Raw genomic sequence first — 20,605 nt, forward strand, 5'->3', positions numbered from 1 at the left:
TTCTCTTCCCAGACGGAATCAAATATGGCAGGTGATGGCCATGAGAAACAAGTTAACAGGGCCTAAGCACAGCATCTGCCTTCCCCTGATAATGTTCTTTCTGACTTTGTAAGAAGGGGTGCATGGGAAACAAGGACCTCCAGAAATCACCAGAAATCTCTGTCACCGGGCAGTTGAGTCACACTCAGGTTCTTTTAATTTTTTTACTGTAATACAGACCCCCTGACTTAGGACCTCTAGCTACTCTACAAATGGATCATAGGATCTTCCATCTAACACTGGGAGGGACCCCTGAAGTTCTCTAGTCTAACCCTCTCATTTTACGAGAAAGAAACTGAGGCTCAGAAACATAAACAGGGAATGTCAGAGATAGGATTTGAACCTAGGTCCTCTGACTCCAGAGCCAGTATTCTTTCTACTTTGCCACTGTACTGCATCAACTGGAAGGGCTGGAAGAAGCCATGACCTCTACAACTAGCTAACCTACAGACCTGCTAAAGCACATGTATGGCCTGGAAGACGAAGCCAACGTGTTCACAGAATAAAACAACTGTCATTTAGATTGATTCACTTACAGGCCACCATGAGATTAACAGGGAATCCAGGAGCAGCCTGCTGTCCCTACCTAGAGGTCAGGAGAAGAGCTACTGGGTAGGGACAGGGGTCAGTTCTGGTTCCCGACTTTGCAACAACAGACAATGCAGCTGCCAGCTGGAGGGACCAGAAAGGGTCAAATCATTTTATTCTTCTCATGTGTTTTTTAATTTTTTAATAAAGTTAAACAGTAAAACAAAAATTCACAAGCTTCCTCCCCTCCTCCCACCCCTTTCCCTACCCCACTCCCATCTTCAGCGCTGGTTCCCCATCCTCCACCCCCACTCACAGACACAGAGGTATCCAACTGAGAAAATGAAACTGCTCTAAGTACAAGGAGACATGATGAAGGGAGGAGTCTAATTATGTCCGTATTCAAAATTAAAACGAGCACATCTGCATTCTCTGGGTTCTGAGTTGGTTGGTTTTATTCCCCCTTCTTTTAGCCAAACTGGAAAAAGAAATTCCCTGGACCTGATGCTGGAAGGAAAAGGAACATTGCTTTGTTAGTTCTCTGGCTGGGGCTCAGATCAGCCCCTCAAGCTAGGGCACAGTCCCCTGGAGTGAGTTGGGGGAGTGCCCCTCTAGCTCTGAACAGAGGGTAACGGCTGGGATCACCACCACCACCAGCTCCTGTGGGCCCAGGGAGCAGGATCTCCTTCCCCAGAAGTGTTTGTGGGCAGAGGTGGTCCTAACAGCCCTGAGACCTGAAACAGGTCTCCTGACTTAGCTACAAAGGAAGGAGTCTGCTCTATTTGACCCACACCCACTGACATCAAACCCACGAACAAAAGTGGGAGATGTTACAGTTACTTAAATCAAAGAAGAAGAAGACATCCCTTTATCCCTACCCCTGCTTCCCCAGCAGCAACAATAGTCAAATTTACCTTCAAAGCTGAAACCCCCTGGACCACCAAAGAATGCCTTGAAGATGTTGTTGGCATCAAAATCTGGAAGGGCAGGGCAAATTATATTTAAAGAATAGAAAGGCGAGAATGAGTCAGAAGAGTTTAGAGAGGGTTCTCTATATTACCTAATATCCTCTCTCTCTAGCCCCAAATACAGCACAATACACTCAAGACGGATATAGAGGTAAGCTAAAATGCCATCTCCACCCATTTCCCTACGCAAGACTTCTTTTGGACTCTGCTTCTCTTCTTCATCTTGTTCCAAACTCAAATATAAATATATGTATGTGTGTATATATGTAATGTGTATATGTATATATTCATTTACACGAAGATATTCACTCATTGAAGCTACTTAATAAATAAAAGGCCTTCCCCATGTGCTTCATCTCATCATAAACCTTAGGAACAACCTCCTCTGATTCCTTTTGCTTTCCTGTTGTCAAGAACAGGCTTCAATCTGTGTGTGGTGTGGTTGTGGAAATACACATCCATGCCCACACTTGTCTACCACCCTGATGAGATATGATGCCATTCTGTGACTCACAAGCATATTGCTTGAAGCTCTCAGACTTACCGCCCATGTTCATGCCCTCCTCATCCAGGTCTTGCCCACTGTCGTAGCGAGTCTTTTTCTTCGGGTCAGAGAGGATAGTGAAGGCTTCACCAACTTCTTTGAATTTCTTCTCTTCCTCCTTTTGGACTTCAGCACTGGCTCCACTGTGTCGATCTAAGATGGGGAGCAGGCAGGAGAAGGAATAAGAGCATTACTGGAGTAAGGCTTGAGAAAACACACCTGATTTTATAATGTGAGGCTTGACCAAATTTAAAGGACACAAATGGTGGTCATGTCAAAGTCACAGGAGAATCCCTTTTCTTTGGCTCCACACAGGTGCCTTTCTGGCCCTTTTCTCTTCCTACCTGGATGGTGCATTAAGGCCCTCTTCCTATAGGCTTTTTTGATTTCATCCTCAGATGCATTCTTGTCCACACCTAGGATTTTGTAATAATCTTTCCTCTTGCTCTTCTTTAGTTCCAGCTGTGCATTTTTCAGGAGCTGCTTGTGTTCTGAAAGGAGACAAGCAGAATCACTGGATAACCTTGACTCTGGTTTCCATCACTGGAACCCTATGCCCAGCTTGCCTGGAATTAAGTTATAATAACTCTGCCAAGGGCTTTTATGGAATTTTCTTCCAAAAACCTCAGGACACATTCATACCTACTCTATTTGTCCACGTGCCATCCCTGGAAAAAGAGGGGTTGACATCATCTTTTCCCTTGTGCATATGCAGAAGCTGAGCTGAGGCCCAGAAAGATAAGGCAATTCCCAAGTCTGAGTGGAGTCAGGATTAGAATACGGGTGGTCCTGTCTCCCGGTCTAACACTTCAACACAATCCCAGGTTGGTGCTCATGTGCACCATCACTCACCCTGAAGCCAAGCTTCAGCTATGTCTAGACGATAATGGAGAACATACAACTGTTCCCCTCCCCGCAAGCAACAACCCCAAACTCCTTTACCTTTCGTTTTCTCTGTCTGATATACTTTTTCATAGTCCCGTACTGCTTCTTCATATTGTTCTGTATCCATGTAACTGAGGAAGAAACAGAGGTCACTATAGTTCAGTAGACACAATGCAATACGCATTCAACACCAGCTATGACCGACAGGAAACTTATGGGAAAAACCTGGTGCAGTCCAAAGCACACACTTAGGTAGGAGGTTTTATATTATAAAATAAAAACCCCAAATCCATTCCCCAGGGACAGAATTACCTGCCATTCTCCTGGAGCACAAGTCAGACAGGTCTCATGGCACCTGGGCTCCCCAGGCCAAGACCCACAAGCAAGGAGATGCCTGTTCCTGGGGAAGGGAAAGGAAGGGAAGCTCCTTTACTGGAGGCATAGTGCCTCCAAAGAGGCAGCTACAAAGGCTAGCTTAGGAGTAGCAGCACAAACGTTCCTGTTTAGTTAGAGAGAGATGTCCTTCTCATTTGGTTTTCTAGGTTTGGCTCAAATTTTAAAGAGCCAGGCAACCCCCAGGAGGCCAGAGGGTTCAGATCTCAGGGAACCATGTATGACATCACTCTTGTTAGACCAAAATTAGGGCCAGTGAGCAAAGAGAAAGATAAGTCCAACAGGCCAACTCAGTGTCTGGCTACTGCTCCTATTGGGCAAGTCAACCCTGAATGACAAATGTGCTGAGACACAAATACAGATTATGAAGAATGAGGAGAATTCAGACTCTCAAGCATGGAGGGGCAGTGTCAAAGCTAAGGTCCTCTTCATATCTCATGCATACTTGTGAAAGAAAGACATGGTCTTCCATGACCTAGTAAGATTGCTGGCACAAAAAGGTAGTATTAATGATGCAGGAGAAATTACATCAGTTGGGGCATAGGACCAAAACGACCCTGTAACAAGGCAATGCTCCTACTGTGATTCAGTTCAGAACACTACCATCATTTAAGTCTTAGCCTTTTAAGTGTGGAGAAGGTATTACTGAATAAACTGGTAAAAAAGAATACTGGAATTTTAAATATCTCTATTTTTATTAAGTGATGACCAAACAGTAGAAGAAACTAGTAGGAAAGTTACAGGGCAACAATTCTGAAGACATGAAGTACAACTCCCAAACTGAGGAGCATTCAGGGCATAAAAGATTTAGACATTATAAATGAAACTAAGTGAACAGTGCAAGCATGGAGATGTGAAATCTTTCCAAGCCTGGGAGATAATTCTGATACAATACCAGATAGTACTGCTGTTAGAGACAAGAAACATATCTCTAGGTCAAGGGAAAAAAAAGATAACTCGGTCAACTGTGTTAACAAGAACAATATCTGCTTATTTGGATGGATCTAAAAGGTGAAGCTATGATGAGAATAAGATGATTTTGCTCCTCCCTCAAAGACAATTATTTATGACAAACCCAATGTCCTTAAGAATCATTTGAGTTGGTATACATACATAAGTGTCAAAATGTGATCTAATGGTCCTCAATAATTCTTGGTATGGTTATTTGTGGACATGATCATGCTTTGGGAATTTAATTTAAAATAAAACCAATAGATCCTACTTATTACTGTCCAGCACTCTATGGTCCAGGCAAACTGACCTTCTTACTGTTCCTCATAGAGGGTACTCCATTTCCCGTCCCCATGCCTTGAATGTACTACTCCCTTCTTCATTTCTGCTTTTCAGAATTCCTAGTTTCTTTCAATACTCAGCTCAAGTGCCACCTTCTACATGAATCCTTTCTAGAATCTCCCTGCTATTCCAGATTAGCTATTCTAATTCCCCATTCCAGAGCTGCCCTGTCCTTACTCTTATCGCTTTACATCTATTTTGTAGTACAGCATAGTGTAGTATATTATAGTAGTAGCAAGCTGAATGACAGGTAGTCCATGAGGTCTTATGCCTCAATAAAGAATTCCATGAACCAATGAAGTTTAAGAATCACTATACAATACACACATTTACATGTATGGACATTAAATATTGTCTTTTTCCTCTTGCTAGGAAAGAAAAAGAATTACTGTGCATGAGAGGAATCGTTACCACCACCAGCACCACCATCCCCACCTTGGCTCTGCACCAGTTATATCAGAACAGAGACTGAATCAGGTGACTGATGGGTAATGTGGAAATGCCTCCCTCTGGAATATTTAAAAATAAGAGGTTCCCTACTAAGAAGAATTGGGTGTTATCCTCTACATAAGTAAGGAACAGGGATGAACAAGATAAAATTCCTAAGACCCTAGAATTCTGTCCTTTTATTGATTTGAGAAATTAAGTTGTTAAGTTCAGGAGTAAATATCAAAGTGCTACTTTTTCTCACCCAAGACAGGCTAGTAGATATCAGCATAGCTTTCATTTATCTCTGGGAAGAGAAGGAGGAAAAGAAAGAAGGAAAGGTGAGAAAGGAAGGAAGAAAAGGAAGGAAAGAAGAGGGAAGGAGGAAGGGAAAAAGGAAGCAAATAAGCATTTATTAAGCAACTACTACATACCAGGCACTGTACTAAGTACTTTTAAACTATTATCTCATTTAATTCGAACAATCCTGAGAGGTAGGTCCTATTATTTCCATTTTATAGTTTAGGAAATTGTAGCAATTACAGGTTAAGTGACTTCCTCAGGATCACACAGCTAGTAAGTATCTGATGCTAGATTCAAACTCAAGTCTTCCTGAATCCAGGCCAAATACTCTATCCATCATGTCCCCTAGCTGCCTCAAAGTCATCAAGGTAGAGAGAAGACAAGTGAAATACAAAGCAAAATCTTCAAAGGAAATTGTTTCAGATGCAACAAAAGGGGCTTGGGTCAGCTGTCAAAGGAGAATGACTGTGAGGATTCTGAAACTACTGGCTTCTTTTTTTACATTAAACAAATATTTATAGAGCCCCTACCATATGCCAGGTAATAAACTATGCACTGGAAATATGAAGATAAAAACAAACCAGCTCCTACTTTTAAGGAGTTTATGCTGTACTGAGAAGGGACACACGTACAAGGTACAATATATGCAAAGTAAATACAAAGTTATTTCCAGGGGGAGTGCACTAGCAATTAAGGCAATTAGGATGGGTTTGTGGTAGGAGGTGTCACTTGAGCTGACCTCTGAAGGAAGCCGGGGATTGTATGCAGTGGAGGTGAAGGGATGTATTCCAGGCATGGGGGACAGCCTATTCAAAGGAAAAGAAGAGAGAAGAAATATTATGTACAGGGAACAAGAAAGCCAGTTTGGTTAGACCACAGAGTGCATGAAGGGGAGTCGTGAAGTAAGAACAGAAAGGCAGGGTACAGCCAGGTTATAAAGGGTTTTAAAAGCCAGAGAAATTAGTATTTTATCTTAGAAGAAATAGAAAACTGTTGAAGCTTCACAGGCAGGGGAATGAGAAGATCACATCTGTGCTCTAGGAATACCACTGTGGCATCTATCTAGAAGATGGACTGGACAGAGAAGAGACTGGAAATAGGGAGTCCAATAAAAAGGCTACTAAAATAGTACAGTTCAAAGGTGAGGAGAGTCTGAAACACGTTGTGATAACTGGGTCACAGACAGTTGTGAAAGGTATTGTGGAGGACTCAGCAATGAATAAGGGATGAGAAGGAAGTAAGTGTGGAAGATGACTCTGAGCTTGTGAACCTGGGTGACTGGAAAAGCTGGTGGTGGAAAGCTGGTGGTGTCCTCAACAGAAATAGGGAGTTAAGGAATAGGATAATTTTTTGGTGAAAAAGATGAGTTGTGTTTGGGCGTTAGTTTGAGATGACCTTTGGGTTATCCAGTTGGGGATGTATGATAGGAAATTGGTGATGCAGGAATGGTGTTTAGGAGAGACTAAAGATGAATATATTAATCTGGAAGTCATCTGTATAAAAGTGATCACTGACTCCTTGAGAGCTAAGCAGAGTTGGGAGGTGTTGGGGTGGTGATAAGAGGGCCTCAAACAGATCTCTGTGAGTACATATACACAGAGAGGTTAGGACATGGCCGATCAAGCAGATTGAGAAACAAGCAGATAGGTAGAAGAACCAGGATAAAGAAGTGGCATGAAAATCATGGGAAAAGAGTGCTTGAGTAGATGATAGTCAGTGTCAAATGCTGGAGAGAAATCGAGAAAAATTAAGCCTGTTGCATGTGATAATATATCATTGGTAACTTTGGAGAGAATAGATTCAGTTGAGTGATGAGGCTGGAAACCAGACTATAAGGGAATGAGATACGATTACAAGGAGATAAAGCAGGAGCAATGAGTGCAGCTAGTTTTTTCTAAGCGTTTGACTGTGATAGAAAATATGATATAGGAAGATAGTTGATGGAATGGTAGGCTCAAATTAAGATTTCTTAAATATGTACGAGGCTCCTCACTTAACCTGGCTTTTCATATTCAGATTGTGCTCTCTGTTTCTCCTCACAGAATCTGGCCTTTCATACACAGCTCTGTGATCATTGTCTGTTATCCCTTGATTGCCCTACCTGCTTCCCACCCAAACCCTCCATTGTCTATCTCCTGATAGCCTCCAGGTGTTTCCAGTCTTTGACCCTCCTTGGACTTCTCAAGACCCTTCCTAAACCCCTCCTCCCATCACCCTGGACCACCCCCCCCAGATCCCTCCTATACTCTTTTCTGTATTTAAGTCCTACCTTGCCTCCATGAAGGTGCTCAGATGCAATCCAGCTCAGACTCTGTCTAGCTGGGATTGTGTCTGGCCCACTTGTGAATACCAGTGTCACAAGTGCTTAGGCTCCTTAAGAGGCAACCCAATTAGGCGAATCCTTAATAAACTTTGTTTTCTTTGGCTTTAAAAAAAAAAAAATATGTACGAGGCTGATACATGTTTTTAAGCAGTGGGAAAGAACCAATGGATAAGGAGAGATTGAAAATAAGGGTGAGAGGGGATGACTAAAGGAGAAAGTTCATGGAAGGTATGGGGTCAAGGGAACAACTCTTTACTGAACCAGGCATTTGTAAGGAGAATGGATAGCTCCTCTGAAACTGGAGTAAACAAGTAGAAAGTGGATGATACTGAAGTCATTTGACCCATAGTATTAGAGAAGTAGTTCTTAAAAGATGACCTCAATCTGTTCACTGAAGTATGAGAGAAGGTCTTTGCTGAGGCTAGGATGATGGTGGTCCATACAGTTGGCTTGAGGCAAGAGGCACAGGAGACCCAGGGAGTTTGTGCAATCTCCTCCACTGAAAGTCTATAAATATACTGTAGTACCTTAACAATCCCATCTACAGAGGAGGAACCACATAAACTCAATAAAGTCTAATTTATTATCTAAAATGCAACCATCATAAAACACAACCTGCCAACCAAACCTGCCCCCCACTCCCCAAAGAAGAAATGAAAAAATGCATACCCGCCATCCCAACCCCACTTTGTAGAGGTCGGGACTACGAGTGTGAAGCACTGCATATACTATCAGACTTGGGTGATGCCTTGGTTAGAAAACCTAAAAGCTTTCTTTTCCTCTTTTTTTTCTTTTTTTCCCTAAGGGACATCTTGCTGGGTGGAGAGAGGAGGTATATATTTAACAATGAACGTGATGCAAAACCAAAACATATTATATAGATTTTAAAATAACAACCCAAACTATACCAACAATAAAATACAACTTGCAGGAAGGGCTGCCAGTGGCTCCCTAGACTTCTTGCTCCCAACAGGAGGAGGGCTCTTCACTCACCATTGTGCTCTTCTCAGGTAGGCTTTGATGTATGTGTCATCCAGCTTTACCGCGTTTGTACAATCTTCTATTGCATCATCTAGTTTCCTAAGCTTCAGGAAAAAGATAGCAGTCACATCTCACTTGGTCAGTTGGGCCCAAGCATGATGTCAGAATACTGGGTAAGAGGAACAGGCACACTCAGCCTCTAATTATCACATCTGCTTTCAGTGATAAAAAAAAAACAACCAACCTCTTTTCCCAGGATTGGCCTGGGGGCCAAGAACAACTCAAGACTAGATCCTAGGTATCCAGCATAAGGCCCACAGGCCAAATGTAACCTGTTTGACCTTAAGGTATAATCTGCCTGAAACTTTTAGGTGAATTTATCTTTCACCAAATAAGTTAGCAAACCTGAACTAGTAAGACACCAATAACCCTCTGTTAGAGATCATGCTAGCACATCTGGATTAACAATTGTAATTACAACTGAATGTAATTCACCATGTAATCAAACTGAACACATGACCCATTCTTGAAAAATTTGTATGGTTCCATCTCTCCTATCCTATGACTGGACTCTGCTATATTAGTACCAATGCCTGGGTAAGGAAAAAACAACATTGGGTCTATTAGAATTACCCCTACCCCACAGTCTTTTAGAGGAACACAGGTCCAGAAGCATGTGTTCTTGAAGAGTCTAAGTTCCCAGATGAAAAGGATTGTATTTTCTCGTTTGCTTTCTATGATGCCTAGGGCATGGTAGACATTCAATCCACTGTAAACACCTAGCATTGCAGTATGTGATATGCAAAGGAAAGTTAAGTTGAGAACACCTGAAGCTCCAATTCCCCCAAATGATATCTGGAAAGGAGACAACAACTCCTCACACTTCTGGTAGTACTTGAAGATTTACAAAGCAGTTTCTTATTAACAGCTCTATGAAGTCAATAGTGTAAGAATTATCATCCAAATCATCGTACAGACAAGGAGACTGAGACTCAGAGAGCTCAAGGAGCGCATGACTGTGTGGTCAGCTCACTAAGGTTCTAAACTCTTCCCACTACACCACAAGGCTTTTCAAGGACACAAAAAAGCAGGAGCAAGTGTCACCTTAAAAAACCTCCTGCCATACTTTGCTAGGTGCTTAAAGTGAGAGACCCTGAGATGGACCAGCTGGGAGATGGCTCCATCTGGGAAACTTAGCTGTTTTTCCAAACTGTTCCCCACAGGATTCCCACCTACCAAAGTGGGGTAAGCAAAGCCAAGCCTGTAACCCCCGACTACAGGAGACTCCTAACAAGCCACATGAGTACTTCCTCCAGGCAGCTGTCTCTACTCCATATGGGCAGACAGGGAGTCAGAGGAGCTCTCAGTCCCTGGCATGTGTCTACAACCCCATGGCCTAAGTTAAGTGCTTACCTTGGCATTAACTGTCCCCCGATTACAGTATAGTTTGGCGTTTGTTTTTATATTGTTTGGATCGATCCCCAGGGCCTCTGTGTACAGTTCATATGCTAGTTTGTAATTCCCATCTTTAAATGCTTTGTTGCCATCCTCTTTTTTTGCTTTGAGTGCTTTGGCATTCTAAAAGAAAAAGCAGGGGATGACTCAGTTGGCCCTGTGGAGGCATGGTTAGCTGTAGCACTACACTAGCAGACATCTCCTGCCCCTGGTATATACTGGCTGACCAGCTGTTTATCATTTCTATTGGAAAATTCTATGTTTCAGTCAAACAAGATTAATCTCTCTCCATTTTTCTTGTCTTGTCCTGATTGTCCAGGTGTTTCTGACATTCCCTTGCCTGGACTCTTCTCTTTCCCTTCTCTGTGGAATCCTTTCCTTATTTTTTCCAATCTCATACACTGCTTCCTTCATGGAACACCCCACCTACCACCAAATGAAAGGATGTCAAATTCTCTTAGCACTCTTCTTGAATTTTCTATCTCCCCATCACATTCTGCATTGCATCATACATGACTATATATTAGGCCTGAGGTGGTGCACCCCCACCCACCTACCCACCCACGTTTAAATGACAAAATCTTTCAAGTCAGTGACTCAATTTTCATTCTGATTCATTTCATATCCAGTGCCTAGCACAGTACCTTGAATAGAGTGGATAAATGTTTGTTGAATTTCAAAAAAGATTGTTCCAAGTCCCACAATTTAAGGCCCCACCCCCACTGCTGCTTTTTATTTCTCCAATCATTTCTCCTCTTTAAGCCATCTCATTTTTCACTAGTACTTCCTGCATGAATTTGGGAGACAAGGGAAAAAAAGGATATAAATTCATATTCCTCTACCTGGCTATTTATCCCACGTTGCAGGAAAAAAAGACTAAAATGAAGCTTTGGGGCTACGTGTGGATTTCACTTCTCTCCATGTTCCCTCTTCCCTCAGCCCCATTAAGCATGAGGATTCTTTTTCCACCCTTGGATGCCCAGATGCTGAAGTCCCCAAAATGAACTCAAATAACTGTTTTTCAGTTCAGGAAAGAATCATTTATATGCTATAGGGACCCAAACAGTAATCTGTCCCTAGGAAATTTTTTTCTAATTGTTTTTGGATAAGTCAAAAAAAAAAAAGTCTGAACTGTTGTAACCAAAAGACCAAATTCCTCAGCAGAGCAGGGTAAAGGGTCAATATACTCCCCTTATGTTCTAGCCACTCTCATTTTAATCCAAGAGCCTCCCACTCTGACTAGCTTGGTTATCAAATAGAGAAGCTACCTATCCCACCCTGAGCTACATGCCCTAGGACTTACTCTGCAGGCAAGACAAGCCTTCTCATGGTCTGGGGCCATCCTGAGGGCCTGCACAAAAAACTGAACTGCTTTCTCGATACAGTCTTCATAATAAAGGCACAGGCCTCGCACGTACAGTGCATCTGCATTGGTGGAATCCATCCGTAAAATGTCACTGTAATGGCCAAAAAGGGGCAAATTCAGATTCGGTTTAATGTGGTCTACCTCTGCTATAGATTTCAGCTAGAACTTGCATTAAACTGGACATGGCTCATTTACAGCCAACTTTTTCAAGGACTCACAGTATTGTAAGTGCTCAAGAGGATAGACAGCTATCCTAATAGGATTCCCTAGAACTATTACTAAAAAACTCCAGAGTAAATCCCCCCGCCCAAGTCTACATTATGCCAGCACAGCTAAACTCACTCTTTCGTCAGTGCATTTAATGAGTATATATATATATATATATATATATATATATATATATATAATATATACACTCTTATATATTATATATATGTTTGTTTCATTGATCTCATTTCCCCTAACAATAAGCATCCCGAGGGCAGGGACCAGAGTGACTCTTAATATACCCCAATTTTATGTGTGTGTATGTGTATAGAGAGGAAGATTATGTCCCCCTCTACGCCTTGTGGGCATTCCAATATTGATTGACTTCTGCACTTAAGCACCAATAAGCCCCAAATCAGTCCTAATTATAGATAGTGTCCTCAGCCAGACAAAAACCATACTGTCCAACATGGCAACTCCAAGGAGCCGTGTATTTAATACAACTCATGGCATTCCAGAGTAGAATCTGGTTGGTGTTATACCTGGCTACAGACTGTGCTTCTGGATAGCGACCCAATAATGCTAAACACTCTGCTTTGAGGATTTTGAAGCGATGACAAGCAGGGGCAAATTCCAAGGCTCGGTCCATGCAAAAGACGACCTGTAAGGAGGAAGAAGGGAGATGAAGTCCTCCAACTCAGGCTCGTGAGGCACTTCCACTTCAGCCTGGTCAAAGACAATGGATTAGTTGGTTAAAAGCCAAACGGGAAAAGAAAACATAAAATCAGTTTCTTTAGCCTATTTATCAGAGAGAAAAAAAATCTAATCCTATGCATAGAAACATTAATCTGTGCATATGAAAACACCAATGGAACTGGGAGGGTGGGATAGTAGATAATTAAGCAACTCATTCCCATTCAAATATGGTATGGAAGTTACATCTACTGTCTGCAGGTGCTATGGTTATTTTATTGAAGCTGTGCTTCCTTCCTTAGAATTCCAAAGGGATTCTACTTTCAATTCTACTTCAGGGCACAAACACCAACCAAATCACAGCTCATTTTGACATGGATTTGGACAAACTATGCATAAGATCACATTTCCAAAATGCAACCACATGTAATAGAATGAAGCTTCATATTTTATAAGTACCTAGTATATGACAGGCACTGTGCTAGGCTCTGATGATACAAAGACAAAAATCAAATAGTCCCTGCCCTCAAGGAAATTGTAATCTACTAAGGGAAACAACATGTACACAGTTATATAAACACAAAATCATGAGGGAAAGGAAGAGATACATGGTAAATACTCAGTAAAAATCTGCTGGTTGGTTGGTTGAGTGCTTTCCAATCTGTGCAAAGGCAAAGAGTCAGGAGACAGAATGTCACACACAGCAAACAATGAATGAGTCAGTTTGGCTGGCCCACAGAGCATATGAAAGGCCTGGAAAAGTGGGCTAGAATCAGATTGTAATGGACTTTGAATGTCTAATAGAGGAGTTTATATCTGATCGATGAGGCAAGAGGGAGCCTCTTTAGTCCCTTGAGCAAGGCAGCAACATGTAATACCTATGCTTGTATGAATGATAAATTGAATAAGAAAGAGACTGCAAGCAGGGAGACCAATTAGAATGCTGCTGCAATAGTTCAGGTGAGAGATGATGAGGGTCCAACCAGGGGAGAGGCTAAGTGAAGCAAAGGAGGAAGAGAGACAGGAAATGTGGAGATAAAATTGACAACCTGATTAGATATAGGGGGAGGAACAGCAAAGGGTCAAGGATAACTCTGAGGCTGCAAAGCAGATTGACTGGAAGGATGAAGGGACCCTCAAATGAAATAGGGAAATAAGGAAGAAGGGGAAATTTTTGGGGAAAGACACTGAGTTCTGTTTTGGACATGCTGGATTTGAGATAATAATAAGGCATCTAGTGTGACAGATCGTTGATGGTGCAGGCCTGGAGCTCAGGATAGAAACTCGGGCTGGATAACATGGCTATCAGTCCTGTTTTCCAGAATCATCATTATAAAGGGATATAGCTATATTTCCGTTTTTTTTCTAGAATATTTTCTTTCTACTTTTATCTTGTACCAGGTCAACGTCACACTCCTAATCTGTTGGGAGGTGCTCAGCTCTAGAATGCATGCATTTAAAGAGATTTATTTGAAAAAAAACTTCTCCCCAAGGACAATTGTTACAGAAGAAATTGAAAGCTGAGAACTCTGGCTCCCTACAAGTATCTAGTGATGGGGATCATGGATACTATACAGAGCTTATGTTCTAGAACCTGGAAACAGGAAGTCAATACAAACTTTGGTCTTCCCTGTTCAGAAGAAGTTGATAAATAAAGACAAGACTATGTATGCTCAGCAAGGTCAACCAATAAGATACAAATAACACATTTTAAGATTAAGGATCATAAATTATCATCCTGAGGACAAGCTTCACGTTTCAGATTCCTGCTTATAACAAGAAGTCATGATGTCGCATTCTTTTCCTCAGCTGGGAAAAGAATGTAGCAAAATGAAAGGAAAAAAGGATACTCAAATTTTCAGTCAGCAGTCATGCTATTAATACCTTCAGGAGAAGTCTGGAGGACCTTAGGTAGGAAACAATTCTGCTAACAGTGGTGACTTGGGAGTGTCAGTCAGAAGCTCTGCATTTCTCTTCCCGCCCCCCATGACCAGAGACAGCTGCAGGCAAAGAAGATCTTTGTTTCTTTCAAGGTCATCTGTTCCCCCTGCCAGGATCATAATTCCTCATTTGTGACATCACCATGAGATACAGTGGGGAGGGCTGGGATGTCACAAACAAGGGATTCTGGCTCCAGGGTGGGCAAGAACAAGCAGAAACCTAAGCAAGCCCCCTTCAGAGACAAAGCTCTTGTATCTGCTCTGCTGGAGAAGGGAGCAAATCTCAGAAAGCACTGACAAGAGGTTGAATCCTTACTCAAATAACTGATGAATCATACCAAAGAGATAGAGGCTTTTTAAATCAACAGGCAGAGAAGAGGTTCTAGTGTAATGATGCCTAAACTCTGCATACAGTGACCAGATGTTTTTTCCCAAAGACATGTCCTTAGTATTAAATGACATATGGGGCCAACACCAGCAGCTATGTTCTATGTTTCAGGCATGGTGCAAACTCCAACACAGTTCTTTAGGTCTGGGGTAAAGAGGAGAAACAGTCATTTCTTTGAGATAAACAATTCGTAACATTCTTTCCTCCACATTGGAAACATCTTATTCCCTATTAATAATAATTATTAATCCATACCAGTCACTTTTCTTAGAAAGACTGCATGGCAAGACAGAACAGAGCTGGCATTACTGTCATCTCCTCTGGTTAATTTCACTGCAAGACCCAACACATGGTGAGCTCCATAGAAAAGAAGCAAGCTTCTGTGAAGAAGGCCTAAGACCAAATAAATGTTTATACATCTAAGATTTAAAAAATTCTCTCCCAACTTCTGGATAGCAACTTTTATTTACTCAGATGTGGATTATCTGAAGCACATTTTTTAAGCCTAGTCTGGCTTTCCCTATGCTTTTAAGACATCTTGGCCTATCAGCAAACTGAATATATTCAAATACAAATTCTTTTAATTAGTGAACTAAAGAAAATGTAATTAGGAAAGTAAACATACTAAAAAAAAAAGAATAACATGCTTTACCCAAAGCCATCTAAAATGATTTTTCAATCATCTACATCACTATTCCTCTCAGCCAGCATGAATAACAGGGAACTAATAAATGACACCTGCTCTGAGAGAAAGGGCAAGATTAAATCTTACATTTGTACTCTTGTATTTTACCTTCCGATAGTCCCGTTTCTCAAAATCCATTTCAGCTATTTTCTCATATTCTAGGACAGCAGTGGCATTCTTAAACTAAAAGAAAATCAGAGAGGCTAAGTTTTTTTGATGCCATACAATTAAACAACCACAAAACAAGGCCGAGATAAATTCCTTCCTCCCCAAACAAACTGCCATGGTCTTTTTGCAACTCATGATACACACTGCAGCTTCATATTCATGAAGGAACACAAGAAGGTCTCTGTCAGGATAACTAGGGGTCAAAATCCGTCCTCTATTTCAATTTATGTCAGGAATGGAAAAATCAAGTCACAGCACCAGCTGAAGTTTTGATACACAGCATATAGCATTGCTTTACAACAGTATGAGTTTCTAGATTTTTTTTCAATTAAACAGCATCTAAACTGGTAGGGAGCAACATTCAGTCTCCACTAATCTGAACTGGATTTTAGGTTGTATCTTGGAATACAACTTCCAACTTCTTGGAACCCTATATCAATCTTATTGCTTTTTCAGAAAAGAATTCCCTTTTGTTTTCACTGAATACTGGATCTCTGGTATCTAAGCCAACTCCCTCATTTTACAAATGGAGGAAACAAGACTAGAAAAATGAACTGACTTGCCTAAGATCACATAGTTAGTCATAGTAAAACAACAGAAACAAGGTATCCCAGTCTAAGACTCCTTCTACTTGACACTATTCTGTCCTTTCTTAATGATGCAGAACTAGACCCTACCTCTTGTTGTGCCTGAGTATTTCTGTGATCCAGGTCTAGAGCTTTTTGGAAGCAGCGACAGGCAGCCATAGCATTCCCCAGAGAAAGGTGACATTTGCCTTCTCGTAGATGACCCTAGAGGAAGAAGGGAGGTAATTAGGAATAGAGAAAGGGACAGAATATAAATCAGGGAGGCAGAAGTTAAAAATACGACACAAGAAAAAAAGCAAAATGCCCTCAACCCAAGCAATCCCAGCCTTTCCCAAATGACCCCATCACATACCCGGACAAAAGAGTCATCCAGCCTCACTGACTGCTGGGCATCTCCCAATGCTTCCCGGAACCTCCCCAGCATCATCAACGTGGCAGCTCGGTTACCATAATAGCTAGCATTTTTGGGGCACATGTCTAAAGGGGGGAATGGAATATAAAACAAAGTATAGCATGGGTCATTGTTTCTGAAGCCCAGAGGTCTCCCCCACTTAGTACTGTTTTTTGCTTTCCGTCAAACCAAAAGAACAATGCAGATAAAATCTCTTGACCATTCATGTTAATGGCCAAGAATCATGCCACAACCAGTGCAAAACATAAGGTTAGTAATGAAAAAGTCTTTGATACTTGAACACGAGCACATGAATTTTTTTAAAGGGGGGGAGGGATTTGCCTTCCTAATTATATACTGCTTAAATGAATATTAAAATGAATTTGTATTCATTGAGCACACATCAGGAGGCACTGAGGGGAAGGAATCTCAGTAACATGCTGAATGAGAGAGAAGTACCAATAAAAGATTGAAAAAGTGCTGGTCATAGCCTACACACAAATAATTGAGACATGACTGTATTCACAAAAGTATTTTCCAAGACTAGAAATAAACTGACATTTGTCAGACTACTCTTCATCCCCATCCCCATCCCCTCCCAGTAACAGTGACTTGTGAAGTTGCCTGTCATTTGCCAAGGTCAAGGAACCATTTCCCTTGGGTACTGATCTCATCTGCACTCTAAGCTACAAAGATCTCACAAAATACCATGACCACGGCAAATACCACAGCTACATTATAGAGGGGTTTTTCTCACCTATGGCTTTTGTATAATAGTTATAAGCTTCATTGTAGTCTTTCTTGGCATAATACGCATTTCCTTGTTCTTTGAAAGATTCTGCTTCCCTGAAATGGAAAAAGAGAGAAAAAAAGACAAAGAATAAGAACCATACCACATGAGTGATCTTTGTGATCCAGAAGGGATATAATATAGCATCCTGGCACACACAGAATTGAAAACCGGTACAAGACCTAAAGGAATTTCTACTGAGAGGCTATGGTGTACTGGAGCATTATTTTCTGTAATTCAGTTATACTCAAACTAAAGTAAGTAATCCTTCCCCCTCCCATCCTGGAGGGCTTCAGCATTCTCCTAAAATCACCTTCCTTTGGATTAAATTTAGAAATTCCCTTACAGCAAGAGAATGTTGGGAGTTTATGACTGCCTGGTTCCAATGGGTCACAACTGCTCTCTCTCCCTTTAAAATGTTTTTTAAAAAATCAATTAGTTGATTCCCCAATTCAACTTTAGGCCTACTGATTTTTTCCAGTGTGAAAAGGAAGGAAACATTTGTGGAATTTTAGTAAATTTAATTTCACTCTGTTGAAGGGTCAGTAGTAAAAATAAACTATTAAAGGATTCCCTTGACACAGTATAAAGCTGGGTTGTATATTTATTAGTAAATGAAAATGGAGCTGGGGAAACATTAAACAATTATTAAACATCTACTATGTGTATATGCTCGAGCACACCTGGGCAAGGGAGGGTCATATACAAAGCTTAGACACTGTGGTCCTTTAAAGAGTTTATAGTTTAATTGGTGAATTAAGTACACAAAAGTCTTATGCTGTCAAACCATCCCTTCTTCATACTAAGCTGTTCCCACAATCCCTTCAAAGGACCCTGGGCTACTAGAGTATCTCCACAGTCCCATGGGTCTACCCTGGAATTAACTATGTAATTATAATAGATTATGGATTTTTTTTTCTTTCGGTGGGTGGGAGGTAGGCGAAGTCTATGTTCAGGTGTTCTATGTAGAGTTCATATGCTAGTCTGTAATTTTCTGTACAAACTAGAATAAATACTTACTTGCATATGTTAAACAGAAATACTAACTATGAAAGATCAAAGATCAAAAGGGAGAAATTATTGTGGCTGAAGGGTCTTTTTTTTTTTTGGAAGCATCAATTGGTAAACCACCTACATCTTTATTCTGCTGACAAGGGTCCTAACATGAAAAAAGTGATAGAAAAGGAAAGCCTGAACTGTCCCATGTATACATCTTTCTCCAATGGGTGATATTGTGCCCAATATTACAATGCCCAAGTGACTGAGAGTCCCTACTATGGATATGGACTGTAATAACTAAGATTTCAGTTTCAAAAGGAGCTGCAGTACTCATATTAAGGAGGCAGGGCAAAATACAGAACACAGAAGGGCCTGTCCTTTGGGAGGTAACATTCCAAAGTTTTGGGGAAAAAGGCTGAGCAAATGATTTCAGAAGCAGTGCCAGTAACACACTTTGATAGGAAACAAATTCCAAAGCAGGTATTTGTGTGTTGTCAGAAGACCATATTAGATACCAGGAGAGAAGAAGCTCTGGACTGTCATTCATTTGGCTAAGAATGAGCCTCTCAGAAGAAACCAAAGACCACCTAATCAACAAAGCAAGGTTCTCCCCACCGCAGGTGCACACAAACACATTCTTCATATTCATTCTCTCTCTCTCTATCTGTCTCCTTCTGAAGCAACCCCCAAGAGCTGATCACACGGTTCTTTCTGCTTTTCTGAGACCTATTCCCAGGGCAATTGCTCTGTCTAGGATGGGCTTTTTGGGGATAAAGCTCAAAAGGTTCTGAAGGGTAAATTCCCTACACTTCAAAGTACCATGATATCTAATGTCATAGGAGCAGAATACATACTACAGTGGGTAAGGTACTGTGGCGAATTAATTAGGTGAGAATTATGCAAATCTAGAACACGAAACTGTGTATCACATTGAGCCAAATAACAACAATTAGAGCCCCACATCTAGAGTTCTCACCCATTATGTCATTTGATCTTCACAATAACCCTGTGAAAGGGGCAGTACCAAATACTATCCTCATTTTACAAAGAGGGAACATTGAAGCTCAGAAAAGTTCATCAATTTGTCTAAGGTTTGAGAATGGCTAAACTTTCCATTAGAAAGGAACTCGGGTAAAGAAGGTAAAAGACTAAAATCTTAATTTGATAATGTCTCCATGACAAAATAAGCAGAGTGTTATATCAGGAATGCTCTATATTAATATGGTCCTATCTCTTTAAAATGCAAGATCTAGTGAACTGGTCTTACCTCCCCCGGGGAAATGCATGTCATTTTAGTAAATGGTGAGTAGATTCCATTCTAGAACAAAGCGAGTAATGTGGAGTCAGCCCACAGCAGAAAGAACAAGAGGAATTCTGTTGTGACAAGTTAACATGGTTTTAACCCCACTCTCAACAGTTGGGCCATAATTAGCCATTCCCACACAACTGCCTCATGAAAAAGAATTGCTTTCACTGAAACCTTGGTGATCAACAGCTGTCCAAACAACAGGCACTTGGTACTTTTACACCAAGTGATGATGATGATTATTCCTTTTGCCTCCATGTTGTTCCAAATAGTCTTTCATTTTTAATTTATCGACCAAATACACAGCTTTAGCATGACCAGGCATCATAAGAAAGGAGCACATCTTTTGAATTCAGCATGGCAGCAGCAACAAGATCTGTATGTGATGCCACACCAGAAACTACCCAAATATCAAATTCACTCAAGCCATGACTTCAGAGACCAGGAAAGAATTTTTTTTCATTCTGAATTTAGTGGACACCAAAATAAAACAACATTTTCATATACTACGCAGAGCAGAAAGAGTATGGACTGTGAAAATGCTCTATTACAGCTTGATTTAAAAAAAAAAAGTAAAAATTCTACATGTTACTTTCAAAACTATCCTCCTCATCGGTTTCCTCCTGAACTTCCTTCTGTTCTTTTCTGTGCATTTGAAAAGATGTTTCAATGACCCTTTTTTGGCAACTTTGGCTAGTTACTTTCTCCACCCTGAATTATCCTCTTCCCTAAATAAAAATGAAAAATAATCCTTATGACAAATAAGCATACTCAAGCAAAACAAGTCTATACATTTGCCATGCTCCAAAATATGTGCCTCTAGTTCTGTAAATTGAGTCCATCACCCTTCTGTCAGGAGACAGGCAAGCACCTTTCCTCAACAGTCTTTTAGAATTGCTTATGGTCACTGCATTGATCAACATTCTTAAGTCTTTAAAGTTTTTTTT

General features: G+C 41.0%; 1 protein-coding gene across 5 annotated transcripts in view; it reads right to left on the bottom strand.

Moving 5' to 3' along the window:
• Positions 1-738: 738 nt before the first annotated feature.
• Positions 739-20,605, bottom strand: part of DNAJC7 (DnaJ heat shock protein family (Hsp40) member C7) — a 29,828-nt gene continuing 9,961 nt past the window's right edge. For 3 of the 5 annotated variants that reach the window (XM_072646471.1, XM_072646473.1, XM_072646474.1), the window contains exons 2-14: positions 17,321-17,409; positions 16,525-16,649; positions 16,263-16,376; positions 15,526-15,600; positions 12,254-12,372; positions 11,442-11,595; positions 10,097-10,261; positions 8,696-8,787; positions 3,022-3,095; positions 2,424-2,570; positions 2,080-2,232; positions 1,482-1,544; positions 739-1,074 (exon numbers count right to left, since the gene is read on the bottom strand). In XM_072646471.1, coding sequence (XP_072502572.1) covers positions 1,037-1,074; positions 1,482-1,544; positions 2,080-2,232; positions 2,424-2,570; positions 3,022-3,095; positions 8,696-8,787; positions 10,097-10,261; positions 11,442-11,595; positions 12,254-12,372; positions 15,526-15,600; positions 16,263-16,376; positions 16,525-16,649; positions 17,321-17,409 — 1,408 coding nt within the window. In that variant the 3' untranslated portion in view covers positions 739-1,036. The remainder of the gene's footprint in view (positions 1,075-1,481; positions 1,545-2,079; positions 2,233-2,423; positions 2,571-3,021; positions 3,096-8,695; positions 8,788-10,096; positions 10,262-11,441; positions 11,596-12,253; positions 12,373-15,525; positions 15,601-16,262; positions 16,377-16,524; positions 16,650-17,320; positions 17,410-20,605) is intronic. The other 2 variants (XM_072646472.1, XM_072646475.1) reach the window with 1 other exon arrangement.

This window comes from Notamacropus eugenii, chromosome 2, assembly GCF_028372415.1.
Source record: "Notamacropus eugenii isolate mMacEug1 chromosome 2, mMacEug1.pri_v2, whole genome shotgun sequence".
Lineage (NCBI taxonomy): Eukaryota > Metazoa > Chordata > Mammalia > Diprotodontia > Macropodidae > Notamacropus > Notamacropus eugenii.